The sequence below is a fragment of the Equus przewalskii genome, chromosome 15 (genome assembly GCF_037783145.1).
Source record: "Equus przewalskii isolate Varuska chromosome 15, EquPr2, whole genome shotgun sequence".
Taxonomy (NCBI): Eukaryota; Metazoa; Chordata; class Mammalia; order Perissodactyla; family Equidae; genus Equus; species Equus przewalskii.
Window position 1 is genome coordinate 66,160,884 of NC_091845.1, and position 20,933 is coordinate 66,181,816.

At 38.2% G+C, this 20,933-nt stretch overlaps 1 protein-coding gene across 21 annotated transcripts in view; it reads left to right on the forward strand.

Annotated features, from left to right (window-relative positions):
• The window catches only part of TBC1D5 (TBC1 domain family member 5), a 565,096-nt gene that overhangs the window by 482,947 nt on the left and 61,216 nt on the right, over positions 1-20,933 (forward strand). For 11 of the 21 annotated variants that reach the window (XM_070575957.1, XM_070575958.1, XM_070575966.1 and 8 more), the window contains 2 exons: positions 3,349-3,623; positions 7,741-7,806. In XM_070575957.1, the coding sequence (XP_070432058.1) occupies positions 3,349-3,623; positions 7,741-7,806 (341 nt within the window). The remainder of the gene's footprint in view (positions 1-3,348; positions 3,624-7,740; positions 7,807-20,933) is intronic. The other 10 variants (XM_070575968.1, XM_070575969.1, XM_070575975.1 and 7 more) reach the window with 1 other exon arrangement.

The following is a 20,933-nucleotide window of genomic DNA, read 5'->3' on the forward strand; positions in this document are numbered from 1 at the left end:
AGCAAGAGTCACCCATTTTCAGAGATTCAGAAACTGAACAAAAGGGGCCCAACAGTGAAGCCAGGTTGGGTTCCAGTACGGGTATCTTGAAGGATTCTTGGAGCTTCAGAAAAATGCCCCTGCTTCTACTTATTTAACCTTCTAAATGAGTAAAGAAATTTTTGGCACAATTTCAAAACAATCCAGCCTAGATGGTACTATCTTTAATAATAGTATGTAGTAGACAATAGTAATGAAAGACTTTGATTAAACAGAATTAGTTACTCTTTAGGTTTGATATTTGGTGTCTTGTTAATTCCAGAGTCCTCTTACTATTTATTTCAGCACTATTTACACATTGCACTTCATCTTCAGTACAATCCAATCCTCACTGTTCATCAGATCTCTGACAACTGTATTAACTTTCATTAATTTAGCACACAAGACTTAATAGTAGACATCACAACCAATCATTGTTGCAAAGTTTTTAGTATTTCTTAGAATGCTGCTACTAATATATAAGATCTATATTAGCTAACTTTGGCGTAAAAATTCTCATGCCTGAAAAACAAAGGAACTATGGACAGCATGCTTTGCCGAGAAGTACTTGGTTTACAATTGTTCATATCTGAAAATACATAGAGTTACCTTCAGTAGTTGTTTTCAGAAGAAAATATTCTTCTGGAAGCTAAGACTAGTGAATGAGGGGGAAATTGGTTAAAAACAAAAAATGTTAAAAACAGAAAACAGTGCTCATCCCCTTTTAAGAGCTATTCAGATGAAAAATTGCTCGGCATGAGCTTGATCTATATGTTTTTCGTGGTTATTAGTAGTAATGAAGATGCATTAACCGTATTCTCTTGATAATGCTCTAGCAGTTTCTTAGTACTTTTATCAACATATAAATTTTACAACTGGCAATATGGGAATTTGACTAGTACATTTTTGTTTATAAAAAAGGGTAACAACATTATAACTTCTTCATATCTGTGAATTATGAAGCTTGACGTGCAAATAAGCAAAACTAAAATGCAGTAGAACTTCAATATCCTGATAGTTCTTCCTTCTGCTGCCACTCACAAAAATGGGAATGCATGGGGGCTGCTTAGTGGAGTACAATGCCAGAGGTGAATGCCTTCTTAATCCAGAATTTATGGATTCTTTTCATTTCATTCATTCTTTTTCTTAATAAACAAGTATCGAGTGCCTTCTCTGTTGCTAAGCTGTAGTGTCTGTAAATTGAGAATGTTCTACTTCAACAGGAAGCAGCTGAAAACAGGAAGTGGTGCATAATCCCTACGTATCCTTATCTCCATTAGGAAACGTTATTTTTGATAATTTTTGGAAGGACATTAAATAGCTTGGTTCTTTAAAGATGAAACTTGATGCAAAAAGAACCACTTGAAAGGTGATTTTTTTTTTACATTCCATTGAGTTATAAATGAGTAGATCTTCCTTTTATAAAGCTGAATTTCAGGTTTTAAATTTGACTTGTCCTATCTCCAAAGCAACGTAAGTCTCCAATTCCTGGCCTATAATATTAGCTAGTGCCATTAGAGAAAACTTTATAGAAAGAAGAGGAATGGTGTTCCTTCCTTTTTAGTAGAACTCTGGATCACTTCTGTTTTCAAGCTGTTATCTAGTCATGCCAAGGATACAGCTGTCATATAAAAAGTAGAATTACTGTGTGAGTGCTGCCTGGTAGATCTGAGAGAAGGAAATGATGGTAAAATTCAGGTTAACTCAAACTTGACTTTCAGTTTTCCACTGTTATGAAAAAGAAGCAATATGTGAGAAAATAAGTTTCTATTAATGATTTGGGCAATAAAGCTACAAACTTTGGTATTGTCATAGAGTTGGACTACCTCCACAACTAAAATAACGTATAATCATAACTGGTTTTTAAGATAATAGCCCTGAGATACTTGAAGATTATGAATCATTTGGGAAGTAATCATTCGTTTAACAAACATTTGCTTGGTGTCCTCTATTTGCCAGATGGTTCTAACACAGGCGCTGGCAAACCGTGGAAGCTGAGCGACGAAGTGTACGTGAGGGAGTGCAGTGTTTAAGGGGGTTAATTGCCACTGAGAGGTAGAGTAAAATAAGGGTAGACCTTCAGCTCTGCAATGCGGAAGTCATTGGTGACCCTGAGGAGTGGTTTCAGAGCAATGGCAAGGAGTCCACAACCACGCCTTAGTGGGCCAAAGACTGAAGAAGCAGAAGTAGCATGTTTAGATTCCCTTTTGAAAAAACATGTTGTGAGGAGGGAAAGAAGTGGGATGGTAATAGAAAAGAATGAAGATTTAAAGGAGACGTTAGTGTGTGCGTGCACATGCACACACACACAAACCCCCATACCCATGGTTGTATGCTAAGAGGAATGATACAAGAGAAGGATGCAGGAGCAGGAGTCTCGAAAAGTCTGAGGAGATGGGATCCAGAGCACGGATGGAGAAGCTGGCCATGGCTAGGAGCAGGGACTCTTCTTCCACTGTAACAGGTAGAAAGACTTAGACCACAGGTAGAAGGAGCTGCCATGCAACAAATATTTATAAAATACCTATTTTGTGTTAGGCAATGGCAATATATAGCAGAGAGACAAAAAATCCTTGCTTTCATGAAACTGTTATTTGAGTGGGGATTGGATGAGGTGGACAGATAATAACCATATAAGTAAAATATAAGTAGGTCAGAGATGCAAAGTGCTATCAAGTAAAGCAAAGCAGGGCAGCGGGGAAGGAGGACATGGAGTGCTGGAGCGGCGGGGGTGGATTGCAATTCTCATGAACTGGGCCCCTGATGTAACTTCTGTGAATTTACTTTGTGACTCACAGACAGATTTATTTTTCAAAATCAGATTAAATGTGGCCTAATACCCATATGCCAGGGCTTGTGGGAAATCTGCTCTCAGCCTGGCTTCACAGGTGCCCCTTCTGTGAGTAGCCCAAGGCTTGCCCAGCCCTGTGCCTCTCCTTCAGAGTCCTCATCACAGGTTTTAATCATACATTTATTTATTTGATCAGTGTGTTTCTTCGCTACTGGACTAGAAGTTCCAAGAGGGGAACTATGTCTGTTTTGGACAGTTGTCCCCAGAACCTAGTACAGAATTGGCACATAATGAGCCCTATTTGTTGAACGAATGAAAAGTGAAAATACTGTTTTCCATAAACCACATCTTTAAGAATCTTGTTTTTTTTTTATTCTCTGGTCACTTTTAAGTTTTCGCTTCTCATTTTGTGTAACTGATCCAATGAATGGCCTTTTCATAGCAGGTAAGGTATGTTTTTCTACCAGTGGAGTATGTGAAATAGAATTGTCCTCTAATTTAAATAATATCTCTCCACCCAATTTTTTTTTTCTTTATAGGACCAATGCCAAAGGCACTCCCCTGAATATAAATAAGGTCTCTAATAGCCTGATTAATTTTGGAAGAAAGCTGATTTCTCCGGCGATGGCCCCAGGCAGTGCTGGTGGCCCTGCACCTGGGGGCAGTAGTGGCAGCTCCTCCACTCCTGTGATTCCCCCTAGGACCTTAACAGAGGCCCCCAGGCATCATTTGCAGCAGCAGCAGCAGCAGCAGCAGCAGCAGCAGCAGCAGAGGCTGATGAAATCAGAAAGCATGCCAGTGCAATTGAACAAAGGTAAGGAAAAAGCACTAGTAAATCTAAAGAAAACACTCAGTGCAGCCCGAAATTTCCTCACTTGCCCGAAACATTCTCCTAGAAATAGAAGTTAATGCAAAACTTAATTTTTAAAAAATCTATTGTATTAGATCCTTTTTAAGTTGGAATATCAGATATTATATTGTTCTTAATTTACATTTTATGAGGTAATTTGTTAAGGTGTTTTTTTTAACATTTATATCCTAGTATATTACATTTACGTCTTGTGGATCTGTATTGAGTAGGGCATGAACTGTCACAACACAGAACTTGAAGTCAACTGACTGTGATCTCTGCTAACTTTGTATAATGAAGCTTCTGACTAGAAGAGGCTCTGAAATGGGAAGTTCCAACACCATAGGCTATACAGTCATAGCGTTAATCCGTGCCACTAGGAAGAAGCATGCCACTAGGCTTGCAGTCTCTCATCCAGCTGCTTTACCCCTGGGGAATACAAACTGGAGCCTTAAGTGGGGAAAAAAGCTAAACAGAATTTCAAGCAGCCAAAGTAAGTGTCTGGGTCCATACACGAAAAGTTAGAGCCCTAGAATGTTAGAGCAGAGGACAGCTGGGAGATCTTCCAATCCAAATCTCATTTGATGACTGGGGCACTTGTGTTGGTTCTGCTGTTAGTGGCACTCCTGCAGCTGGGACTCAGGCAAGCTTATTTCTATTTCAGGGCCTTTCCAGCGCTTCACCTCCCTTACGTATTTTATTCTTAAGAAAGCCCTTCAGGTTCTTACTCAGAACTTTTAAAGTTTTATTTTCCACTCATTTGCAGAGACGTAATGTGTTAGGTACCCCTATTCATAGCAGATTAGAATCATCCACATTTATTTTTAATGGTGGGACTCTTCTGTCTATACTCTAGAAGAAAGAAAAGTAACATGATAGCAGAATATCTACAAAAATCAATCCCAAAACCTCACAAAGCATAGAGTCTGCAGCCATAGTTTCAAATATCCTGACCCATGCCTCATTCGTATCTTGAAGGGATCCTGTGTTACAGCCATATTCAGTAACTGGTGCTGACAATAGCAATAGTAATATTGAGTCAGTAAGAAGACCCTAAACCATGTTCCATATACTATGTTTAAGAAGATGGCATCCAAAATTATTAAAAGTTTTAAATTATTGGCATTTAAATTGGTAAACTTAAGTTAAATAGACTTTATTCCCCAATGATATAAAATAATGAGTAGTATCAGTAATGACTGTGTGGTGCGTGTGTACTCTTCCGTTAGTTATAGCATGTTATCTATCGTTGCCTGTATGAAGTATTAGACTTTGTATAATTAGTATTTAAATTGCTAGTCGAATATTTGGTTTACCTTGCGTAAGAATATCTCGTTTAAAATTGCATTCTTTTTTTTTTTTAATGTAGAGCTATCACACATGATTTAAAGAAAAGGAGACTTCAAATCATTAACATGTTGTAAATGTATTTTAACGCCAGGAGACATGCCCACTTACAGAATAGAAATGAATGTTATTTCATATATTTCTTAACTGTACTGTTTTATTGTTGTAAACAAATATGATTTTTATATTGCTTTGATAACAAGCCATAGTCAGTAGTAATTCTAACTGATGGCAGGCAAATGAGTCAGAGAATCTCTTAATGCTATAGCTTAAATTTTCTGAGGAACCAAGCCAAATGACTCTAGAAATATAAAGTTGTATCTCTAAGGAAATGTCAAGTATTAATATCACAGTAAGTGAGAAGGGAAGTGCAGGAGGATGGAACAATTGATGCAAACGAAGTCCCCAGTGATGAGGAGACCACAGAGCGCTTAAGCACAGTATTTGGAACATGAGCATCACCAGGGCATTTTGCAACTGATCCCTGTGCTGAGAGAGAGGGGCCTTGTTTGGCAACTCTTCTCTTTATTTCTGCTTTGTTCTTCTCTTGTCAGTCTACAAAAAGCTTGCCTACCTTCATGTTAAAGATAAATGTTCCTGCTAAAGCCCCTCCCTGCATAAAGGTTTGAATAAAATAGAGTTATCAGGCAAAGAGAACAGTTCATACAAGTAGAAGTAGAATAGGTTGATGCTCTTCCTTCCTTCACTCTCCCGGGAGCTGTAAGCAGAATCCTGAAGCTCTCTGACCCTTTCTTTCCTCACTCTGAAATAAAGGGTTTGGACGAACTGTGGGGAGCCTCCCAGCTCCAAAAATCTATTGTTTCCTTTGGTGAAAGATACATTGTTACTTCTCCAACATTAGTTCTTTATGCTGGTCTGTCCCACAAGTGTCCTGCTGTGCTATGACGCTGACAAATCTGCAAGTGTGTCACCTCGTCCCAGAGATTAGTGAGCACAGTATTTAGCCTGTCAGGAGCTTTGTGTTGGAATATGACTTCTAACTAGCTCAGAAGAAAGTCATCTATGTAGTGCCTTTGAGGAAAGATAATGTAATAGACTTTTTAGTGTACTCTGCTGGAAATTTTGGAAGTTGTTTTGAAAACTGGTTGTTTATAAAGATAAAAGTGCTTATGGTTTTCATAGGTAACTCTCGATTATTTGTGCTTATATAGGAGAAGAATTATATGAAAAACTCAAAATTCATGTATCTCTTGCTTGAAATACATTCTGTAGTGTGTATATGTGTTGGGGGTGAGGTCATGAAGGAAAGAAAAGGGAGCACAAATGTTCCTCCATAATTTTCCTGGTGATACTTAATATTAAGATTAGTTTTCAGTCTCTAAATATACACTAACAGGTGATCCAGAAGCAGCAGAGTAAAATAGGTAACAAGTATAAATTGAAAATCTCCTTCAAATATATGAAAAATAGGCATACCATTTATCAGTGAATAGAGTTTTTATCAGTGAATAGAGAGTTAACTATATTATGAAAATTCAGGACCTGATAAGTTCTGCTAAAAGCCGTTTATCACTTGTTTGGAGTATGTACCTATTTATAGATTTTATTTCAGTTATAGGAGAATATAAATGCATGTACTGTTAATTGATGAGGACGATATGATTACAACCCAATAATTTCCAGATGAGCTGACCGTGCTGTAAATCATAATTGTAGCAAGTGGTCAAGGCATTGAGGGTATGTTGTGTAATTTAAAAATTGATTTTTTACTATTGTATGGAAGCTACAGGGGAAGTGAGTCTATTAATCATGCGTTGTCATACATAGAAAATATGGTTCCTTTTAAGAAGACTTGTTTTTTAGCTTGTTAACCTCAAAATAGCATAGGCCTTCAGATGCTGATCTATCCGGAGGATTGTTCTGTTGACAGTTACTGTGCTCCGGGCTGAACGTTGTCATCCAGGAAGGAAATCAAAGAACGCAAAAGTCTTCCTCCTAAATGGTAGTGAAGCTCAGGTTCTTCACAGAATTCCCTGTTGTGCTCCTTTTCCTTTCTTTCCTGTGTTTAAAATGTACTCCTTTACCCCCATTTCCTTTGTCTGTTTTTTGAATTTGAACACTTCTTTATTTTAAGCATTTACTACAGGTCCAATTTGTAAATGAGATCTTGCCTATAATAAGTATATCAAGTGTAAAGGGTATGCAGTTCACAGATTTATTTTTACATGTTGACATTTACAAGTACATGTGGTAACTTAGGAAATCTTTTCAGTTACTTAATGTGAAATTAGAACTTGTTTAGGTCTTTATCTTATCACTGAAGATATTGGTTTCAAGTTTAGTTAAAAATAAATTTTGTCTGTTATAGGAGGAAATCAATTTCAAAAGAATGCTTACTTCTTAATAGATGCATATAATTTACTTTTGGGTAAAGAATTTTTTTAAAAAGAAAGAAAATATAAAATCACACTACTATTTGTAGCATAATGAAATCTGCTCAGCAAAATCTTTTGATTGCTAAAGTTTTCTATACTTTAAGCTGATAAAAACTTTTTTTTCTTTAAGAAAAACGCAAAAAAGCTTTTTAGGAAAAAACTTTTTAAAAACTATTTTCTTTTAAAAATATTTAGTATTTTTCAAGATTGTGCTATGTTTTCTGTCGTACTGTGCTTTTAGTAATTAGGTTGATGAAAGTATTAAAACATTAAGTATAAAAGAAAAGTAATTTTTTTCCTTTTTATGAAATCTAATTATTTTTTCTTATGAAATCCAGGCGATGTAGTTACAGGAAGCGATGCTCAGGTTTCTGTTCCTGTCCAGACTCTAACTGACCTCCAAGGTACAGTTATTGTGGCAACGTAGTATATCTCTTTGCCTGCACTATTATCATTGCCTACTCCAAACTCCATTTTTCTTTTTGCCCACCCTCCGTTCATACTGTTCACTACCATTGTTCAGCCACTGAGCGGCACTGTTGTTTAGAACAAAAGTCCCCTCGTGTCATACCTTGGTGATGCCAAATCTGGCTGTGATGTGGATTTTCTAAGTTTGCACCAGCCTCTTTCCTTGCAAAATATGATCACTCCATATTTTGTGGTAATTTTAACACTGCACTTTATTTGGCAGCTCACACTGAGGTGTTCTTTTTGTTGCATAGATGCTCTGTGACAGTACTTGTCAAATTAGTTCTGAGATTAGATGATTTATAAGCTGTTTATATGCATATTATTGTGTGTATTAACTAGACATTCTTATTATACTTTACCTAAAAGAATTACAGCTTTATTTTGAAATAAATTTTTAAGTACAGGCTTTGTATTATGAGCCATGTTAACAGAATTAAAATCCTGTGTGACAAATCTCCATATACAGTAACTGGCACTGATTTAAAATCAAAAGATAACATTTTAATATCATAACTGTTCAAAACCTAGAAAAAAGTTTACTTAAATAGAAAATAATAGTAATCCATATTCAGCACCTCCTGTGGAATTTCAAAACGTATAAATATTTAAAGTTGCTCCATTAATCTTTTATTATGTAGCGTTTTAGATAAAATATGCTATAGAGAGGATTTCTGTATTAAGTGGAAGCCTAGACTAACTTTAAGAATCTTCAATTCAAATTCAGACTAAAAAGATAATATTGAGAAGGATTGGTGGCAGATGTTAGCTCAGGGCTAATCTTCCTCAAAAAAAAAAGATAATATTAAAATTCATATCATGTTTTTCTTAATTTAAAATATGCACATAATATAGTCATGCTACTAGTGTTAAAATACTGTTTTAATAATGATATGTCTTCATAATATCCATGCTTTTTTGTAAATTAACAGAAAAGAATAAATTGTGATGAGGAGGTGAGTGGCGTTTTAGCTTAACTTCCTAAAAACACACTTTCTGGCGATAGAAGTATGTGACCTTACATCTATGTGTAGTTCTGGGTTTCACAGGGTACAGTTTCTGGCTGTGTTCTGGTAATGGAACCAACTGACCTTTAAGGGCTTTTCTAGCTCAGGGACTCCACGAAGAGCTGCTGTTTGCTCTTGGTGTCTGTTAAGTGATCTGTGTAATAAAAGGAGTGCAGTAGCATGGCCAATAGAAACAGCAGATAATCTCCAAATGATTCCTCTTTAGCTTTGTTAGTTATTGCACTAAAATGAATGTGAATGTGATCATCTGATATGGTGAGAATTCACAGGACTTAAATTTGTTTCCTAAAATTAAATCGGAGTTCCCAGGCAACTTTTTAACCAGTGTTTCGTTATCCCAGAGTTCACTTGCTAACTTTTCTAAGTTAGTTTGCTGCAGAGTAGATCTTTGGCTGTGGAAGCTCAATGTATAGCTGTAGAAAGAGAGAGTTGAAGGCTGTCTTGCTTGTTTGGACTTCTGCTTCTATGCTATTGCTTAATCCTGTTTTTCTGCAGACGAGAGGCACATGAACAGTGTTGCTTTTTAAAAAGAATCTTGAAGAGAAAGGTCATATCGTTTTGTTCAGATAAGTTGTGTTATATCAGTAGAATCATCTCATTTACTTATTCAGCACATATTTATTGAGTGCCTACTATATGCCAGACTCTGTTTTCATTGGTTCCTTGGCTTTCCCTGCAGTTTTACCAGGTTGCTTGGGTGTCAGCCTGTGCTTTAGATGACCCAGGCAAGCCTACACAGGAACCAGCTCTTTTTCTGGATACCCTGTTTGGAATTCCCCCTGCCTGTCATGCTCTGACAGAGATTGTATCAGTCTGATAGGAAAGGCTCCAGCTGCTTTATGAGACATGAGGCCCAAATAAACAGCTTTCAAATTGACTGTGACAATGATGGTGAGATGATACCTACCCTGATTTAGAGAAGTCACTTTTGTGTTTTCCTCAACACACTTCCTGCAGAGTGTCAAAGAAGCAAGCGAAAGTAGAAGTAAACAAAAATAGTTAATGATGGCAACAAAAACTTTCTAACAATCTGTGTTTTATAGGATCAGTAATATTAGAAGTTGGAGAACTTCATCAGAGGTGCCACACCCTTTAGACTCCCCTATATAATATTTCAAGAGTAGATATACTTTTCAGGGAAATAAAACTATCATTTAGATTTTCCCAAGTGTCTTTTTTCAAAGTAATGGAGTAAATTTCAAACAGTGAAGTAAATATCAATACTTTAAATGATTCTTTGATTATATGTAGTCTCTTTTTCCCATGAGATTTCGTATCTTTGCCTTTTAACACAATAATTGTATGGGTTTTAATTTTTGAAGAAAAATACTGAATATAAAGTGAGATTCCACAGTTTAGGTTAGTAAATAATTTTTGGAAAATTGTTGGAAGGTTCCATTTTTATATCTCTCACTGTAGGTTGCAATCATAAAAAATATGACAGGACAATTTGTTTTTTGAAGACTTAACTCAAACGCTTTCTTCAGAATTATTGTTGGAAATTACACACTTATCCCAGAAACCTTTTTCAAGAGATATTTAGGAATTTATTCATAAACCAAAAGCTTTAAAATATGCGTTCACACAGACATTACTTCCAAAGAGAATTTGGAGTTTTCAACAACAGAAGTATATAAGTATTATCATATAATGGACCAGTAGGAAAGACATTTAGACTTCTTAAGTTATTGCCATAGACATTTTTAAAATTTATTTTTGTGTATGTTTATGTTATGGATATGAATATATATACATATATGCACACACATAGATATCATCATAAAACATTCATCAGGTTGTTTGTAAAAATAAAAAGGGGAGAAAAAGGTGAAAAATCTGCCTGCCCAAATAACCATTATTGACGTTCTTAAAGTAAAACTAAAATACATATAATATTAGACAATCCCAAATAATTAAAGGCATAAAACAGAAAAAATCTCTCTTTCCTCCTCCCACTTCTTTCTGTTATCCCGTTTCCCTAAGGGTAACAAATGTTAAGTTTCTTCTAGGAAAAAAAGATTTTAAACTGACAAGTGATGTGCAAGTCATGTTAAAGTGAGAGCAGCTCACGTGTCTGGAGATGACTTCCTCTCTGGACCTTCAAGAAGAGAGCATTTAACAGAAATGTCCCAGTGCTGATGACAAGCAGCAAATTAGTAGAACAAAGAAAAGGGAGGTCAGATCAACTAGAGTAGGACATAGTAATAACAAGACAAAGAGACTGAAAAACCAAATAATTATCCTCATGGATGACCCTGTATTGGTCACTCTGGTTGTTGAGAAATGATAGTCCCGAATCAGAACAGATAGTTGCATTGTTTCTGTATAATCACTTAAGAGGGCGGAGCAATATATAATATGTAAAATGAATTTTGGGAAGCTTCAGTTAGCTAGAAAATGCAATTCTGTGAAAGACTTATTCCAAAAGACATTGAATAAATGAGCTGCTTCGGGACTGAGAGCAAGGTCAGAATTTGCCCGTTACATTAAAAAGACCTCATTCCATTTTTCTTTAATCTAATTTTGGTTCAGTTAGTCCAGCCCACCTGGCACAGCCCTTGTTAGGGAACAGGGTGGTGCAGCTTTGCCAGCGTAGGTTCCAGAGTTGATGCTGGGTTTGAATCCTGCCTCCATCGCTGCCTTGTTGGATGACCGAGGGAGATTACTTAACCTCTTATCTGTAAAGAGAGAAAAAGAAGAGCTGCTTCAAGGGTGGTTGTAGGAAGTTACCTCAACACCTGTCCCATAGACTGGCTCAAGGGTGCTACCCGCTCAGGTGCTGGTGATAATGGCAGCGCCATTATGCATTTTCCTCAAATACCTTTTTGGTTTTCAGAATCAAATTATGAAGGAACCGACTCAACCCCTCTGTCTTTTTCCGTAGCATACTTCTGATATTCTGAAACCACATGTCTGCATGCAAGCACTGGATCCAGCAGTGCTCGACCTCTGTGGTCAGGCTAGAACCGGTCTATTCCAGGGCCTTAGGTGCAGCCTGCTCCCATTCACTCTCCTTTGGCACCAGGATGTGTGTCTTGAATAAGTAAACATCAGCCCTCTTGCTGTCTGTCACTCAAGTCTGTGAGGTAACAAAATGTTACCAGATAAGGCCAGATGCCTCTTGTCCTGGGTCACTGTATAAAGCCAAGGTGGTCCCTTTCTGTGGCCACAGCATTGGGCTTCCCTGGCTTTTCCCTTTCTGCTCTTCTGAGCTATGCACCTCCCATCAACAACAACCCCCAGACTTCCCAGCCCCTGAACACCTTGCCTTTGGGTGTCCTGTGTCCAACTCCTTCAGCTGGTCTCAGGTTGATGGGGGTTCTGCCTGTTTATTTAGGAATATACCCCAACCCAGCCTCTGGTCTTATTTCCCATTGAGTTTAATGAGAGAAAAGTAATGAAAATATTATCCATGGGACATAGTAGGAGCTTAATAAATATTTTTTCCCTTCCTCCTTGTCTCCCTCCCAGCCATCCTGTAGTCAGGGCTCCTCACTGATACCTGTGAAGCTCATTCAGTCAACTTGGGCTCTTGAGAAATAACCTCCAACGAGATGTAGCACATGGGACACAAAGCTTTTATTGCATGTTTCAGAGAGGGAAAGAGAATGAAGGAAACACTTAATATACCCTACACATGGCCATATCTAGTCCGGATAGCTCTTTTGTGCACTTTAGAACAAGTATCCCTTCTGTACAGATGCAGCTCGTACCAGGGCATACATCTTAACAAGTAGAACGTGGCCTGGATTTCAGCTGCTCCACGAGGCAGTTTTAAGTACGGCATATGTGGTAGTCCTCTGCTTAGAGCCTGTAAGCTGAAGTCTGTGAGAGGTCCCTTGGAAGTGCAGCCAGTGTAAGCATAATCCCCACAGGAGAGGACTGGAAAATCTGTAACCCAGGGTCCTGCATATTAAACTCCCTACTCTAGATTTGGAAGTCCCCACTGTGCTAGTAATGATTTATGTCTACTGAGTACTTAGCATATGCTGGGCACCCCACTGAGCCCTTCACACTCACTTAGGACACACAGCATGTGTGAAGTAGATGCCTCACTTGTAGCTGAAAACTGTGGCTTATGGAGGGTCAATGACTTGTTCAAGGACCCAAAACTAGATATCAGCTGAGCCCGGACTCAAGTCTAGGTGTGTCTCTCCCAGCAGGTATTGATTTGAGGGGTTCTGCCTCATAAACATCTCAAGTCTACCACCACAGCCTCAGTTTAAGCCCTTATAATCTCTTGTGTGGGCTGGTGCAGGAGATGCCACATTCAACCAAGCTCCTGTAATCCTCATGCTACTTTTCTGTTTAAAATCTGTAGTAACTCCCGTTGCCTACTGTCGACTAAAATAATCCATAACCAATCTATAAATGAAAATTTGGGTGAGTTTATTCTGAGCTTAAATTTTAGGATTGTAACCCGGGAGAGTCTTTCCACAAAGGAGCAGAGCCCTCCAAAGAAGTGGGGGTACACAGGGTGGTTATATACCCTCAAAGAGGGTGTTTCACATACGATTGAAATGTCCCTCCCACAATAGTCACAAGATTGCCCTGTCGGCACAGCACTTGATGGACACAGCAGGTAGTGGGTCTGCTATCTTGGTGGGCGTAACAGGAGGGAAGTCTATTGTCTCAAGCTGGGCGGTCACAGGTGAGCGCAGCAGTTTCTAGCCTAAGGAACGATACTTAATCCTTAAGGAAACCCAACCTTGGGAGGGGGAGGGAAGTTGCACCTTTATCTCAAGGGCCTTTTGCTCTTGCCATAGGGAATCTCTAAAGCAGATATACAATGCATGCTCAATGGCCTCGGTCAGGCTCTTTTGGAAAGACAAGGTCAGGCCAAATTAGGTTTACACCAAATGGCTTCCTCATATATTCCAATATATCCTATTACTTGCCATTTTTATTTGTCACTACTGACAAGATAAAGGACAGACCCCTTAGAATGAGAACATGGGGCTCTTCTTGATCTAGCTGGCCCTATTTGTAGAGCCTCACCCTCCCTCTTTTCTCCCTCCTCCCAGGGCTGGATGACCAAGAGGGAAAATGAGTTCACATTGAGGGTACCAGCAACTTTTAGAAAGAATTTGTTTGATTCCCTCCTCCCCCTAGAAAACCATTGAAATAATCATCAAGTGAAAAAGAAGCAAACACGCTGTTAGACTTAATTTCATTTTACACTGATATTGGTGTCATTTTCAATTACACATGGAGGGCAAGAAGCTCCAAGGGATTTGGTCAAGCTCTGATTGAGCTAGATGTTCCTAGTAGTCGAACTGCCTTGGTGAATACTATGTTCTCTACCCAAAATGGGCCTCCCTGAGCCACCCACACACACAGGTTTTATGATTGAGCCCACACCTCTAAATGCCTGAGACAGAATGGATACTCCCTCTTTGCTTTGAGTACTGTCCTTTATATTCTGTGTTTGCTGTTCTCACCTGGGATTGCAGGTAGCTTAGTGTGTGTACAAGTCTGTATTTCCCTTCTACTGCTATTTTAGGAGCTTCTTAAGAGCTCCTGGTGTGGTCATCCCCTGTCCTCGGGGCTGGACAGAGTCTCATAGGCATTTCATGAGACCAGTCTATATAGGGCTCGTTCCCCACTGTTTGATTGTGAATGAAAGACTGTGTGCATGGCTGAGGCGGCTTAAGAATGGCCCTATAGTTAGTATATTTAAGAATGCCTTACAGTGTAAAATAATTTTAAATAGTTGTCTTGGGTCAGGATTTCTGAGAAATAAACTGTGAAAGATTTATGGGTAGGAAGCTTTGGGGGAATGCCCTCAAGATCAGCACCTGGGGAGTGAAAGCAGCAGCACTGAGCTGAGGGAGGAATTGAACTACCTCGCAGTTGCTGCTGGAACCTCTGGGGCTGGGATGGCCCTCCAGAGTTGTCCACCATGAGGGAAGGGACCAGCCTTTATCCTCTGTCAGCCCAAACTGGTCACTGGATTGGAGCTGGTCCCCCGGGAAGGGCATGACCTCTCTTCAGCTCTCTTCAGCTGAGGGCTGTTTCCAGAGAGGATCTCTTGAGAGCCCTCAGCAGCCAACACTCCTAGCAGCTGGGGGAATGAGTGTCTTGGGCCTGAAAGGGTAATCTGGGAAGGGCATCACAGCAATATATTCAAGAATGTGCCTCTAAGAATAGGCTTTAAATTTTAGTGCAATAAAGGAAATGATTAATGTTGTTCTTATCAGTTAAAAACTTGAAAAGATTTATAGAGCTTCACAACCAACTGCAGCTTATTGGCTACAGGCTTGTTGAGAATACTGACTCCTCAGCTCTGCAGCTGTCCAGGAGAGGCCCAGGTGACGGAATGTCCCATGCATTTGCCCGGGGTCGCATACCAGTGTTGTCATGTTCTGTGTGTACTGGGCATGAAAAGGGCAGGAAAGCCTGATAGTCCTTTCCTCTTCTCAAGGCAAGATTACTCCTGGTGTCTAGGCTTTTCTTACAGATCTGCGGAGGAGATACTCCCATCATCCCTTTGGAGAACATGTTCTGGTGACTTCATTTCCTTAGGGTCTAAATGTTTACGTTCCCAAAGGGCACAAAAACGTTAGGAAACTAATTTCTGTAATTGAGAGGAAATATATTTTATACAGGGTTCTTGTGTGAAATATAGGCCAGGTACTTTATTAATACTACCACTCATTTGGAATTTGATAATTCAGAGATAAATTCTGATAAAAACTTACCTTAGTGTTATCTCTGAAAAGGTGGTTGCTAAGCAGAATAATAGGTACAGAAAAACCTGTGGATGTTGTTCCTCATGGGAACAAACTGCCTTCAGATTCTTTCTGGGTTGCATCCTTACTCTCACACAGTACATAATTGATAAGCATATTTATTAAAGCAGAGAGTCTAAAGATTTCTCCTAGATGCATCATCACCTTATTTTAAAATAGTTACTTAAATGTAACAACCTGAATGTTGTGAAAAACATTTGGAAAATTAGACTGTTCATTGCTTTATACCTGCACTATCCAATGTGATATCCCCTAGCCACATGTGGCCATTGAGCACTTGAAATGTGTGCTGCCAGTATGAAATGTGTCATGGATTTTGAAGATTTAGCGTGAAAAAATGAATGTCAAATATCTCGATAATTTTTTTATTTTGATTACAAGTTGGAACAATAGTAGTTTGGGTATAATGGGTTAAATAAAATAGATTATTAAAATCAATTTCACCTTACTTTTTAAATTTGAATACTAGAAACTTAAAAATTATATATATGGCTCACATTCTGTTTCTATTGAGCAGTGCCGGTGTATGCAGTCCTCTTCCAGTATTCTAAAGGGAACATCACAGACCTTTATTGTAGTCCCGCAACATGCCACCCACTATGCTCGCTTTTCCCAACAGGTGAAGCTGGTAATGACCACAGTCCCTGCTCTTGGTGAATCTGGCCTTTTGTAACACAAGTAGGGACACTGTAATTGAATACAACTGGCCGAAAAATTGGGTAGATGAGCCTATTCCCCAAATCTGGTTTATTTGGTTTTTTGGTTTCTTTTTTGCCATTTTGAATTAAGAGCTGCTTGGAGTCACCCCTGTGATACATAAATGTGATAATATGTGTTGGCATAGTCTTTAAGTTTGGACGGATCTTATGATATTGCCAGCTATATATATATAACTCTATGTCCTTAGGCAAGTTGATTAAACCCTCCAAGCCTCGATTTTCTCAGCTGTAACTACCTCATAGTGTCATTAGGATTAAGTGATATAATATGTGTAAAGGTACATACATGTGTGTGGACTAACATTTTGCAAATATTTCATTGCTGTAGTGTATTCTAATTTTCTGATTTCTTCTTCTTTAGGTAGACAGACTAGGAAAGTATGTATATAAGGGAAGTTGGGGGGAAAAAGTAGTACACAGCTATAGGACAGATAAAATCTAAAACCAAAGAAAAGCTTACTTAGTTTTATTATAATTTCTACATGGAAACAACTTATACAAACGGGGATAGCTTAAGAGTTTTTCTTTGATAATGTAATTTTTTTTAAATGGAAAATTTTCCCAACAGGCTTGATAGAACTTTACTTATATATTGTAAATGTCTGAGAGATAGATATCATAGGTACCCCCTACCTTATTTCAGAAGTATTCAAGGCAACTAAAATTTCATAAGACTTGATATATATAAAACTGCTCACAACTATTTTTTCATTTTGGAAGGAAATGGGAAAAAGTTGTAATAGTCCACAAAATTCTAACTTTTTCAAAGAGTATAATAAAATTTAAATGATTGTACTTAGAATTTTAGATTAACTCAGAATTTGAACTATAATGTCAAATATTGAAAGTCTAAAGATCACAAGTAGGGTATAATAAGCAAAGGAATAATAAAGAGAATTTCCCATCTATTTAACTGTCCTGTATGTCAGAAGTCTGATATAGGTCTCACCAAGCTAAAACCAAGGTGTTAGGAGGCTCTAGGGAAGAATCATTTCTGCTGTTGGCAGAATTCAATTCCTTTTGACTTTAGGACCAAGCTTCCCATTTCTTGATGGCTGTCAGCTGAGGGCCATTCCCAGCTTCTAGAGGATGCCATATTGGCTCTTGGCCCTCTTCCTCTGTCTTAAAGCCAGCCACTCAGGTCAAGTCCCTCTCATGCTTCAGCTGTCCCCTTTTTCTTCTTTAGCCATGTCTCTGGCTCATGCTTCTGCCTTCCTATTCCACTTTAAGGACTCACGTGTCTGCTTTCGCCCACCTTGATAACCCAGGATATTCTTCTCATTTCAAGGTTCTTAACCTTAGTCACACCTGTGAAGTCTCTTTTGCTGTGTAAAGTAACATATTCACAGACTCTGGAGATTAAGGGCAAAGGCATTTTTGTGTCTTCTCTTTTGAGCTTTTGGGGGTAAGATATGAATTATCAAAATTGACCAAGAAGAAGTAGAAAACCTTAATAGAAGAATGAATAGAGAAAAAATCTGAAAAGTCATCATTGTAATGCCTTTATAAAGTCACTAGCACCAGAGAATTTTATAGGTAGGTGATTCAAATTTGAAGGGACAGATAAATTCAGTTGTATAAGCTTAGAAAACGATGGAAGTTTTTCATTTCATTTTGTAAAAAAAGCCATGTTTTTGAGAATCAAAATGCTTTGGCTTCTTAGATTTATCTTTTTTTCTGTGGACTTTTAAAAGTAATTTGAAACTCAAAGCTGAGCAAACATTCCTTTTGTTTTAGCTATATCTTTTACCACCCCAAGGCAATAAAAGCTACGTGAGGAGTAGAGTTCCAAGGAGCAATGAGAAAATATTCATAAAAGGAAAAAGAAAAACCTAGATTTATAATAAATACTTAAATTGTTTCCCACTGTATCATCTTAGAGTAAGAAACACCTTCCAAAGGAGGACTCTAAAAACAAAACAAAAGCCATAAAGGAAAATGTAGGTGCACACACGTATATACAAAGGGCTAAGTTCCAGAATTTAGGAGAAAGTCCCCTAAATCAGCTTTTAAAAATAAAATGAGCAGAGACAATGCACATAGGACCTTCAGATGGCCTATATAAATATATTAAAAGATATTCAGCCTCACTAGTTGTCAGGAAACGTCAAGCTAACACCATGAAGTTCTCCCTTCATCAGATTAACCAAATACACAGATGAATAAAGATATATGATGTTACATTTATACATATATATAAATATGCATATACACACGTATGTATGTTAAAATCCTAGGAGAAAGCAATTCAGAATCATTTATCTAAATTTAAAATGCACGTACAGGGGCCGGCCCAGTGCCATAGTGGTTAAGTTCTCACACTCCACTTTGGCGGCCTGGGGTTCACAGGTTTGGGCCCCAGGCCCAGACCTACACACCACTCATCAAGCCATGCTATGGCAGCATCCCACATACAAAATAGAGGAAGACTGGCAACAGATGTGAGCTCAGGGCCAATCTTTCTCACCAAAAAAAAGCACATACATTTAGACATAGCAGTTCCATTTATATAAATTTACCTTATAGAAATAGCCAACTATTTGTACCTAAAGATATACCTCACTGGACTGTTAATTGTCACTTTGTTTGTAAAGGCAAAAACTTGGAAAAATCCTAAATGTTATTCAGGAGTGCTACAAATTTTTTTTCTTCACAGCCATTAAAAAGAGTAGGGTGGATTTTTATACATGACAAAGACAAATTTCCTAGACTAAGTTAAATCCAGAAAGCAAGTCACAGGGAAGGACTTTTGGGATGATAGTGTAAGGACCTCTGAAAACTTGTCTCTCTGTAAAAGCAATACGAACAGTAGCAGAAATGTCAAAAATCAACTTTTTCGGAACTCTAGAAATTAATCCGAGGATTGCAACAATTTGAGAGGCATCTATTTAAGAAGAAAATGGTTGAATCTCAGTAGGAACAGCATGCTTTGTGGCATTTTAACTTGCCCTATTCCTGCTGTCTCTCCCCAGCTTTACGATAACCTTTGATAACCAGCAGCCTGACAACCACTGGAGGAGAAAGAATGAATTTGAAGCACCCTAAAATTCCCATCCCCAGTAAATTGTCACTATTTGACCTGTCCAGCAGCTCCCTGGAGAAGCCTCATTCATAAAGCTTGTCTTTATTTGCCCTGTGCAGAGCTCACTAAGGGAGAAACCCTATCCATGGGTCATCCATCGGAAATAATCAGTGGCAGTTATTTAACATCACAGCTATCCAAGGTGGAAATGAAGCAAACAGGTAGCTAACCAAAAGCTTAACAGGAAAATCAGAGGCTAACAAAAAGCTTAAAAGGAAGATCTGAGAAATGAGATGTCCATAGAGGGGTTTGAAAAGCTCCAGTATATTCCTGGGATTCTAGAAGGCAGCACCCAAGCAGGATCATGCATATGCCCAGGAAAGACTTGAAAAGGGCATAATCTCTCAATTCTGGATGAACTTGAGGCATTGCATAGGCAGGATTGAAGGCTAAAGCCGAATTGTGAACTGCCTGCTGGAGCATTGAAAGTATGCCCCAACACACCCAGAGCCCCAGCAAAGGCTTAGAGACTTACTGGTTCGAGGCATTTAAGGAAAGGATATCTCTGTCTCTTAGCTGACCACTAAGCTAACCAAGCAGAGACTTCAGTGGCCATACACAACAAAGAATATAGACTGTGCAAAATTCATTTAGGAAAGTCACTAAAAAAAAAAATTCCAGCAAGAAAAACAAACTTGGGGGATGGATGGGATCTGATTTCCAGAGCTGCCACATTATTTTATTTAAATGCCCAATTTTCAGTAAAAACTCTAAGCTATACAAAGAAACAGGAAAGTGTGGCCCATAGACAGGGAAGAAATCAGTAAATACAAACTGCCTCTGAGGAAGCTGACACACTGGACTTGGTAGAAAAAGACTTTTACATGAGCTGTTATAAATATCTTCAAAAAGCCAAAGTAAACTGTGTCTAAAGAACTAAAGGAATGTATGAGACTAGTGTCTCACCAAATAGAGAATGTCACTAAAGAGATTGAAATTTTTTTTAAAAAAATGAAATAGATGTTCTAGAGTTGAAAAGTGCAATAACTAAAATAAAATTCACTGCAGAGGATCAACAGCAGATTTGAGCTGACAGAAGAAAATCAGAACTTGAAGCTATGTCAGTTGAGATTATCCAGTCTGAAAAACAGAAAGACTAAAGAGTGAAGAAAAATGAGCAGTCTCAAAGACTTGCAGAATACCATCAAGTATACCAACATACAGGTAATGGGAGTCCCAAAAGGAGAAAAGAGAAAGGAAGAATATTTGAAGAAATGCTGGCTGAAATATTCCACAGTTTCAAGAAAAACATTAATCTAAATATCCAAGAAGCTCAGTTAACTCCAAGCAGCATAAAGTCAAAGAGACCCACACCTAGACCCCATCACAGCCAAACTGTTAAAAACCAACAACAAAGGGAGAATCTTGAAAGCAGTAAGAGAAGAACAACCTATGGAATGTACAGGGAAACCTCAGTAAGATTAAAGAGCTGACTTCTCATTAAAAACCATGGAGAACAGAAGGCAGTAGGATGATTTATTC